Source organism: Belonocnema kinseyi, chromosome 6 (assembly GCF_010883055.1).
Source record: "Belonocnema kinseyi isolate 2016_QV_RU_SX_M_011 chromosome 6, B_treatae_v1, whole genome shotgun sequence".
In the NCBI taxonomy this organism is placed as follows: Eukaryota; Metazoa; Arthropoda; class Insecta; order Hymenoptera; family Cynipidae; genus Belonocnema; species Belonocnema kinseyi.
This window is the reverse complement of record NC_046662.1, coordinates 63,063,624-63,075,219: the sequence shown is the minus strand read 5'-3', so window position 1 is coordinate 63,075,219 and position 11,596 is coordinate 63,063,624. Positions and strand designations below refer to the sequence as shown.

The 11,596-nt window shown below is 31.5% G+C and overlaps 1 protein-coding gene across 1 annotated transcript in view; it reads right to left on the bottom strand.

Moving 5' to 3' along the window:
* Positions 1–11,596, bottom strand: part of LOC117175421 — a 15,235-nt gene that overhangs the window by 858 nt on the left and 2,781 nt on the right. The window contains exon 2 of the mRNA XM_033365128.1: positions 11–3,787. Within this exon, the coding sequence (XP_033221019.1) occupies positions 11–65 (55 nt within the window). The 5' untranslated portion in view covers positions 66–3,787. The remainder of the gene's footprint in view (positions 1–10; positions 3,788–11,596) is intronic.

Genomic DNA, 11,596 nt, shown 5'->3' with positions numbered 1-11,596 from the left:
TTATATTCACCAATAGAATTGAAGATAACCGTCAGGTATAAGACAAAAGTATAAACGATCCTCATCTTTTCTAATTAGAGAAAATACTGATTAATGTATCAAATACGAATTTGATTAACAGTATAAATCATAAATATTGCCGTGCTTCTTCAGATTATATGAGACGTTCTGTGACTTATATAAGACGTTATTTCATTCTTCAGATACGTCAATCTTGTCCTTCGGAGTTATTTGAATTTTATTATAATTGCACTTGCAGTAAATGAATGCTCGCAAAGCGCATGTTTACCTCCCTAAATTTTTATTTCCTGATATTAAAAACACGAATAATTTACAAACTTGAAAAGAATTTAGTTACTAAGTTTTTTTGTGTTAAATATGGTTATAATTTACAAGAAAAATAAGGTTTTTCCTCATAAATTTTAATCTGTTGTTTCCCAGACGTTAAACTAAGGATATTTTACATTCTGAAGTTCTTTTCATAACTCTGATCATGTTGTTGCATAGCAATCTGTCAGGATATTATACTTCAGTTAAAAAGAAATGAAACTGGAGAAAATAACCATTTTCTTTGTGTTGAAATATAATATAAATATATATTTTTATAAAAGATGTTAAAAAGAATTGTTTGTAACAGTGGACATTTCTATTTACAGAACATCTGTTGTAACAAGATATTGTACAGATTGCAAGAAGTTGTATCGCAGTAAAGAAAATTTTCTTTAAGTATCTGTACAGAAACTAATTTTACGACATTAAAATAACAACATTTTGAAAGTTTAGATATCATTGAATCTACCTATGTTGAAGTAAATATTGAAATAAAATTTCATCGATTGTTTCAAATTGTATAAGAGCAGATCTACCTGACCTATTTGAACTTTTATTTTGTTTAAATAGTGCAATTTTATTAATTTTTATTCGAAATCTGAGAACGGGACTTTAGGTTTCTAGTTAAAATAAAATAAATCAAATTAAATTACTTAGGCGAAATGAAAACTCAAACATGTCAGGCACCATTCTAAAATCTTCTGTTCAACTCATGGCCAAATCTAGTAAATTGCTTCTACAAGTTTTTTAATTCATCAAATAAAGTAAAAATTGTACGCCGGATCGAAAAACTTTAGATTTTTAGGTCGACATACTTTGGAAATAATGAAAAATATTATATAATTCTTTCTGAATGTTGAAAATTTAATCTTATCTTTTAATTTTAACAAATCTTATATTTTTAACTTCGCAGAAATTTCTATTTCTCGAATAAATATGTTTTATGGTTACTTAGCAATCACGCAATATTTATTTTTAAGATTTGATGACGAGTTGAGAAGTAAGCCAACAAAAAGTAATGAGCCCACTTTTTATTTAAATTCAGATAATGACGATATATCCTTGAAATAATATGAATTCCATTATCAAACTTAAGTTGAAAAAATAAAATTTTTTCTTATTGGCTTCCATATCTATTTATGAAATCAATTTTTTTTTAATCTTGAGTTCTCACTGCAGATGTAAACACTGTTTAAAGTTCATAAATATTTCCTAATATTTCTCTTATAATATATAATTTCATGAAATTTTCATTTTTACATTCTCATAATTATTTTTATGGGAAATCTGACTATTGTGGATTTCTTTAAATCTCCATGTTTCAAAACTTTGAATCCGAAAGGCAAAAAATTGTGCACCCAGAAAAGACCTACATATTTATTATTAATTACTTTTTTTGGACCAGTACTCTTTGTTTTATTAGTAAAAATCCCTCCACTACAAAAAAAAATCAAAGCAGATAGACAAGTAAAACAGAAAGCATAAAAACTATTTAATTCATACATACATCATAAATTTTATGGAGGGAGATAATAGGTTTACAAATTAACTTGTTTCGCTTTAAAATGTTGCTGAAGGCATAAATTTGTAGCATAATTCCAAAATATTCATCTTAATTCGTTTTCTGCTCTGTTTCACATAAACAGCAATGTTCATGTCCCAATAGCCTCTTTTTGTTTGTTTTTATGAATAAAATAAGTTTGATAATAATGCCTGTTTTTGTTCCTTCTCAATAGAACGAAACATAGTATTTTTGTGTTTACTTTTTAAAATTAAAACTTTCGAATTATCGCAGCAGATATTGAATTCTTAGAAGAAATGTCCCTGTAAAACTGTGGATCTTAAAAAGCACATATTATGTATATTTTGTTAAAGACAGTCGTTTGAAAGTTCATGTAGAATTGTATTAAGCTTTTTTTTATAAGTATAAGTAAATATAAGAATTATTTTGTATTGATAATAGGAAAATTAATCTGTCAAAATTCAAATTTAAAGGGCAGCTAATTTTGTCATTTCAACATCTGTAGTTTGATGTAAGGCAGTTTAAGGTGCTTTAGTTTGATATGCTACAATTCAAAGTGTTTTAGTTTAAATTTATGCAGGTTGTATTTCTGTGTTTTAAGCCGCATTATTTTAAAGAGCTGCATTTTGAAATTTTCCAGCGTAAAACGCTGCAATTCCAAAGGCTACAGTTTAAAGTGCTGTAGTTTAAATTAATGCGGTCTAAAATGTTGAAGTTTAAAGTTCTGAACTTTAAAGTGATGTAGTTTAAACTTCTATAGTGTAAAGTACAGTAGTTTGAAGCTTTCTTACAGCGATCTGTTTCGATTTTAGAACATTGTAACTGCTTGGTTTTTTGAACTCTCTCTCTGAATCAGATTCTTTTGGGGTTTCTAAATCGAAAAGTTTAATGAAGCGCAAAGTTCCAATTTTTGTTAGGATCTGTTGTGATGATCCAATATCGTAACCTACATGTATTAATAAACTCAATTTGAATTGGCATCTGTTCGAAAATCCAAACAGATCCTAACAGCAAGTAAGTATTAGTGTACAAGTAGTGAAACTAGTTAGATTTTCAAACATAAATCGATTCAGATTGTGTCTGGAAAAATCCGAGCTAGTCGCCACTCCACATCCTGCCTTTTCCCGCTTCTCCGTCACTCTGTGGCAAATTTTCTGGCTCAGGAATATCTCAAGAGAATTATAGCATATACTTGTCAATCCTGTCTCGAATTAGGAAAAAATTATTTTTGTTCGTTGCACTCCAGTCTTCCTTCTTCTTAATGATACCCTTAAGCTTTTTCTACTTCCCCCGTTGATGCTCAAAATTCTTGTGGAACTCGACACATTAAGTGGACCTCTTCACGCACTTTCTTATTTTGGTTTGTATCTGATACCTAGTATGTATCATAGGGACACCGCATGTAAGGCCACTTCCTTATGCCACGTAGCCCGCTGCACGGTTGTTCATGCCACTGACAAAATACTTTTTTGGAAATACAAATCAGATATTTAAAAATTCTATTAGAGAACAGCTCAAGTTCTACTAAGAATACCAAATTATTCATAGTCATTGAATATATGAACAGAGGCAAGAAAAGTTTATTTTAAAAACTGTTCCTATTTTTCAGTCCAGCAAAAAGTCGCAGAACTAAACAGATACCAATAAACAATAAATCCGGAACTATTGGATATTTAGTGATTACATCTCTGTCACTCTCGTAGTACTTTTCAATATTTTATGCCTGCATATAGGATAAGAAGATAAGAGATTTGCACGGCCCTTTAATTTTCTTTAAAAAATAAAAGAATGCAGCTGTTTAACGTGCTTTCTTTGAGTTCCTCTAAAGTAAGCAACATATGGTAGATATTCACATTTTCCTATGGTCCATGTGGGAAAGCTTGAAACGAAGTTCGCCATAACTGCCACCGCACTCGAGGCAGTGAAGTTCGACATCTGAAAATTAATATTTCACGTATTAGCCACAATAACATAATTTATCTTAAACTTTATGTGTTATTATTGTGTGTAGCAGGTGAGAGTGCTACTAAAATATCACAAAAAATATTTCCTAGGAGAAGGCGTGCTTTACGAACAAGGTGAATTAGTTGCATGTGATCTCCACGATAACAGAAAGGAGAAGCCTGATTTTTTTCAAAAGAACGAAACAATCCTCGTCCAAATAAAGGAACTTTAGTTATCGTAATAGAATAAGGACATATTGTATAACATTCATGGAAGATACCAATTTTTGAGGTAATCAAAGTGATGGACTCCACTAATATTTTTATCAACTGAACAATCTGAGGGATAATGTTATAAAGACTAATGTTACAAAGTCCTGAAAAATCACCCTTGTAATGATAACGATCTTTATTTAATTGTAGGGGTTGTTCGATATTTTTTCCATCCATTTCTTACTGTGATGAAAGAACTTCTGCATAAATCAATATCTTTCGACACTGGGGTTTTCTGATCAACCTAATTAGCTTAGTGATGAAATTTTAACATCCTAACAGAACTGACCATATAATCAGACAGATTTTAATTAATTTTAAGGGTGATGAGAAATACTCACTGACTTTTGCATTATCTTAATCAATTAAGGGTTGATGTTCTAAAATTTTCTGGAAACCATCCTCATATTAGCATTAATCTAAATGCAATCTTAAGGGTATTAGAAAGATTAATTTATCCATGTGATGGCAGATCAAAAATTTCAGCTTTCATTAATGTTTTTGTTTCCATCGATATTGTCATATACTGAATAATAAGAGAGTCAAAGTTCTTGAATCTTTATAAAACTATCTTTACAGTGAAAACGATCTGAATTAATTTCGAAGTATGTTGGAATTATTTGTTTAACCCCCATAAAAAGATAATCAAATTTTCTTGCTAAACACATTAATGATATATATGACTGTTATTGGACATTACAATTTTCAATTTTTGGTATAATATGAAAGGAGAAGTCTACAAGCCGTAAGCTTTTATATTTCTTCTTTTAATTTTTCATTGAAATTGCGTAATATAAGAAATATTATTGAATCTTAAAAATATATTTATATTCATTCATAATTTCTGTTTGACAACTCTTTTCTATGTCAGGACATTGACATGTGAAATTTCTTTACCATCAATCCTTATTTATTGTTTGGCGACTGTTTTTTGCCCTTGACTCATTTAGGGATCTACTTTAAGGTACATTTCACTCCTTTCATATTTTTTTATTATTTCATGTAAGTATTCATTTATTGTGTATTTTTGTAGAGTTAGTAATGGAAATTCTTATTCTTCTAGCTTGAAAATTTAGTCTTGCTCGAATAGAACATACAATTTTTAAATTATAAATAATTGTTTCATTAACCAATTAAAAATAAACTACTTTTGCAGCAACATCCATCTGAATTTACTTTTAGAGGTGTTAATGAATAAAACAAAAATTAATTTAAAAATTCGTGCGGCCAATATCTTTTATTACAATGGACATTTTTAGATATTTCTTGGCAGGAGATAAACAAAAATTTATAATACTTTTAAAAATGAATGAATGCGGATGTCACTGCGACAATCGTTCCCTGAGGATTTGAAAAGACCATCTACCGTGGCACTCAGTTCATCAAAAATTCGGTGTTTCAACCACTCGGGTTAATGTAGAAAATTCTCGATCTTTCTAAATGAGAAAGAGAAAAAAGTTCCAACACCACCAGAGTCAATTAAGATAATTTTTATGGCAAAAAAGATTTCTTATGAACATAAGGTAATCTTCATTTGACTCATTGAGGTGGTTAAAATATCTGCGGAGCCAAAAACTTTCATCATTTCGGAGAATTTTCAGTCTTTCTCAGTAGGGAATACACAAATATTTCTAAAACCTCTTAAAGCCATTTCAGATAATTTTAGAAAATATTTGATCTTTTTTAGTATAGGATAATAAATATTTTTAACAGTCCTTAGACTAAATTTATATTGGTGTTCCTGAGAGAGTGGTTATCTGGGGATATTAAAATATCAGCCCCTAGTGCGTTGATGTGGCATAGAGAGAAGGTATGTACAGTCATAATGATGTGGCGGGCATTATACATTAACAACTTGCCCTAAACTTAGGACTCTTAACAGAATAGATGCCTTCCTATAGGTACACTAAAATTCCCTTTTTAGAAAACGAAGATTACATCTTATATTGAGATGTTCCCTATCAAGACGAATGATTACATTCGAGCCAATCAATGTGACATGGACATCGTGACGCGAGAAGAAAAAAGGTGGAAGATGCTACATCATCGACATTGGTTGTTCACTTTACCGAATTCGCAGGCAACCTATACAATCAAGATCCATAAGTATAGCATGCAAACATTCATCTATTCATCCTATTGTGATTTCAGCTACAAGCATGTGCACGCAAGATGCACTGGGCATCTTGAACATGCAGGAGTCATTAGGCTATTGCTAGCTGCTCAGAAGGCGTTTTTACAAAACACCTCTCACATTGTAAGAAACTTTCTCGACCATCAGGAAGCAAATGACTGAACACTATGCTCCTAATTTTGTACCTTTAATATCATCGAAAATGATTTTATGAATCGTATTAAATTAACTTGTAACATGCTAATCTCATCAGTCACTAGAATTAGTTAATTAATTGAAATAACTGAATAATTTCATAAGTTTTTTCTGTAGTAATAGTTTACTGAATATTCAAAGTTTATTTGCATACAAAAATGTTTCTTTATTTTTGCAAACTGATGTCATTAAACATTAATTAATTTTTTCTATCTAATGCAGGGTGTTCGCCTGTCAATTTTAAAATTATTATAGGTTAATGATTATAAGTCTGTAATAACTTTACTCCTAAAATATTCAAGTAAGAGAGTAAAAAAACATTTTGTATCTAACTTGCAACATTTGAATCCGAATTCGAATCACAAACAATGTAATATTTGAGTTACACATATTCTTCAAATGATTGAGTGGTATCAAGAACTGTAGACTAGATTTATTATTCTAAAATTCTTAAGGATTGTTTTGCGGGTGCCTAATGGAGTTTCGTCGATTAATTCTGAAGACAATTGAAAAACAGTGCCGCTTCTCATGTGTATACCCACCCGCTTTTTTCTATTGTCATCATATATTCCACGAAGATATGTATTATTTTCCATTATTGCTACAACGACACCAGTAGATGTTGTTAAAACATTTCGTTCGTCATTTGGCACAGGCTGGAACATACGTTTATCTCCATGCAATAGAATTGACTTATCGGCAGGAAAAGTGTATCTACGAATTTCGAATTACCGGTGCGGATTGGTGTGGGGTATAAGCCGAATAAGTTCACATTGTTCAATTTCAAATCCCAGTATGCGTGGAGAAGAGTATCATGAGCCTTTTATGACAATATTGTAAAAGCTTAAAGATGTTGGCTCGTGGAAACTTATCACAGATAAAGCCCAGTTTTTATTTATCATGAAATTGCATAGATATAGTTAGAAAAAAGTTTGTTTAAATTAATTGAATTTATTTACCTATATGCTTGTGTTTCCACTGTTAATATATATCCAAGATATAGAGCAATTTTTAAGGAATTACATGAATTATCAACTAGAGAAGATCAATTTTCAGCAAAAAAAGTTTCTAAACAAAATAGTTAAATTTTCAAACAATGGGATGAGTTATTAACAAAAAAAAGAATGACTAACAGTTTTGAACGAAGAAAAATTTTCACAACACGAAAAAGACAAATTTTCAACAAAACAGATGAATGTTTCACCAATAATTAAGAATTGATCAAAAAATTATTGAATTTTTCAACAAAATAATAAAATCTGTAACCACAAGGTGAACGCTGAACAAAGAAAGAAAGATACATATTTACATCAATCACACGTTTATTTAATTAACGGAATTCATCATTATGTTCATACCCGATTCCCTAAACTCAATTCAGAAAGATTTCACTGATTTTCAGTGAAATGCCTACTGCTTTCAGTCAGCAAGCCATATCTAGTTTTCTGAATTATTTGGATTGCATTCTCAATCAGTGAAAATTTTTACTGATTTGACTTATTGACCCATTTCTCACTGACTTCAATTTGAGGATTAAGTTTAGAAAATCTTATTAAGATTTGTTGTGGAAAGGAGATACTTATGGTATCTTACATGAAGGGCCGATACAAATTTCAGAAAAATGCCTAAAAAACGTGTGGGTAACCTCTAATCTTTAATTCCAGTTTATTGAAAATTCCCTGACTCTTTCAGGGTTTCCCAGACTTTCTCTGATAAGGGCATCAACTGGGACAGTAATGTCTTTCCTAACAGCACCGCTGTCACTCAATATTTTTACATTTTTTTTCGCATTAAATAAATCTATTTTATTAAAGGAATAATGCTATCTTAGAAATTTACCTTTTTAGAGAAAACTCATGTAGAAAACGTTCTCTAAAATCTAAATGCGCCTATTTGCATCCGTGTAAGGGTTGTGACAGAATTTAAGACCAATACACAACTATAATCCACTCTAATTCAGTAAAAAAAACTATTACTGATCTAAGAATATATATTATTATATACATTTTTTTTTACAAATTACACAGGGCAATTCAAAAATGACAAAAACATGTTGTACGCTATTACGTCCACCTTATTCGTTTTTGGATATATTTACGTCCATGGGCTACCCCTATTTAACAGAATTTGTAGCACTGTATTTGTGTCTGCTTTTCAAAAGCTATGATAGACTCGAATTATTTCGATAAAACTTATGTCACCTTATAGTTTCTACCGCAGAAAAAACAGTGCATAACGAGAGAGTGATATTTTTCATATCAATTTCAACCTTTTTCAGCATAAATACACTCAGAGTTCAATTATTTTGAATATTTTCAGCATACGGATGCACTGACGCACATTTAACTGTTGCTGTCTTCCTCATCGACTATTATTTTAAATAAATAATTTACTGGCTTACTGGCGTGACACTATGTCGTGCAATGGCTAAAAATAACGTTTGCAACATTGATTGATATACTTACATTATGAAAATGTAATATTTTTATAGTTAAAAAATTACTGCGTCACAGGATTATGAAAACTAAGCTCAATTAAAGTCCAAAATATATATTTTTTAAATATTAACGACTTCGCCATAGGAGCAACGGTGGCCGAGATAATAATTGAAAATGCTAAAATGGTAGCTCTAACATAAATTTATTCGATAATGCGTATAAAATATAACCATGCTCCTTAAGACTTACAGTAAAAAAGGATCAATTTTTTTGCAGAGACTTTTGCACCAACGACCATTTGACTCTCGAGATCATAATGATCTGTCTATTTGTACCAATTTAATTTTCTTTTTGGCTCATTTTTCAGACTAAACAGAATGGCCGCCAATTTTCTGCACCGACGTCATAACGAAATAACTTAAAAATTGTATCTAACTGCACGCAGTTAACAACTAAACTTTACAGGTGATATTTTCTAATATCAGATTTCGTTAATTTTATTAATTTTTAAGTACACTGCACGATCCGAAACCACAGAAAGCTTGCATATGATCTAAAGTATCCTAAGGGTGTCAACCATTTTAGTTTGACTTGATGCATGATCCCGAATCAGATCATTATGATCTCAAAAGTTGATCATTTATTCCGGCCGATCAAAATGCGCTTGATTTCGGTATCATTTTTGTTGCATATAAGAATCATGTCGATTTCGGTATCATTTTTAACATGTTTTTCTACTGTACTCAGTTTATTTTCGTGTTACAAAGTTTAGGGTACGAAGTGCGAGTAAATGTCCGCAGAGTGTGCCAACGAGCGTCAACACGAACGTATGTGCGGGTCATGTGGGTTATCGCAATTTGCTGGTATGTATTAATAGGTTATTAATTATGCGATTACGTATATTTAAGTATGGAAGGTCCCTTGTGAATTTACAGAAACAGTTTAAGCAGGTATGGAAAAAGTGACTAACAGTGACTTTGGTGCCTAAACGACTGATTTTTATTTTAGGAGGTCGACATCTCTCGTGCAATTAATATGTGAAGCTATGGGTGCTTGTCCTGGGCGCAATAAGTCATTGTCCAGAAGATCTCAGGTTGCTGTTTCCTGTGATTTTATTTGCGTTAATTGCAAATCACCGATTGCTAGCGACACCTCTTCAGTTTTACACCAAAGCTTCTTGCTAACTGGAGATATCGACCTTCATTGTAAAAGATCAGGTAGATAACCCTTCAAGTACAAAAGTTGCTTCTGTCCCTGTCACTGCGGCTTCCCAGTCGCCTGGATCATCGCGGCTATTCACATTGCCGTCTTACAAGCTCAGAGGAAAGCCGCTACGCAGGCGCAGAAACAGATCAGAATTCTTTTCGAGGAATTCGAAACTAAGCAGCATGAGTGGATTACGAATGTCAATACTACGGTTGAGGGAATCAAGAAAGACATTTTAGAGAATTCTCGCAGAATCAATATCCTTTTAAAGGAATCTGTTATATCATCAGAGATGGTACTTTACCGACCGTAGACAACCCTCCAAACCATGAAGGCAGAAAATCAACACAATATCGATTAAGTTAAGAATCTTCAATAACAGAAAATACTTTACGTCTAATCAGAATAGATGGAAAATAATATTTCAAATTAAAATTAAAATTATTTCTTGAAAAAAAGATCCTACTCCTTCTTCACTCCATTGGGAATCAAACCACAAAAATTCTGATTTTCGGTCAGGTGCTTTTCCAATTAAGCTATTAGAGGGATCAGAATAAGAACCCTTAATTCAAAAAAATAACGCTAATGTTTAGCTAGGTGTTAATGGTACAAATAATTATTTTAAAGGAATCTGCTATATTATTAAAGATGGTACTTTACCGACAGTAGACAACCCTTCAAACCATGAAGGCAGAAAATCTACACAATATCGATCAAGTTAAGAATCTTCAATAACAGAAAATGCTTGACGTCTAACCCTTAAACGGCCAAAACGCCACTACCGGTACACTGCTTTTCAACGGCCAATAACTAAGACTATTCGACACTAGAAAAAATTGAGACACATATATTTTTATTACTTAAGATCTCCTCTTTCCGATGGTGCCAATGAAATTCCTCAACAAATTTATTTATTATCCCAAAATGCAGTTTAAACAAAAAAAACGTGATTTTTCGTGCCTATTTTTTTTTGTGAACCATTTTACAAAGCTTTTCGAGTCTGTAATTAACCTGGAAACTCACTAACCGGTGGAATAAATGTCTAAACTTTGAAAACCCATGGTTCAAAGATCGATTTTTCGTTTTAGCATTTTCAAAATGGCGTCTTAACGGCAACATTTTTGTGAAAACATTCATGAATTTTTTTACAATAAACGATGCGCTTTTCGGAAAAATCATCAAGAATAAAAAGTTCTTTTAATCAGCCAAGGAATACGCCTAAATTTTTTCGAATCGTTTTGAGCAAAATTTTGGATTTTGCATATGAACAATTTTTGCAAAATTCAAAATTTTGCTCAAAACGCTCCGGAAAAATTCAGGCGTATTCCTCGGCTGATTACAAGAACTTTTTATTCTTGACAAATTTTCCGAAAAGCGCATAGTTTTTCAATAAAAAATTTTCATAGTTCTCCGTAACCTTTATTGCACTGTGACATCAAACCACAGCTTCACTGCATTGTCATCCTGGGAATTTTCGAGTACACCCAGCAAAAAAAAATGCCAAAGCGTAAAGCCTCAAAAATTGCAACAAACTCCGAATCGGAATGGGATTCCG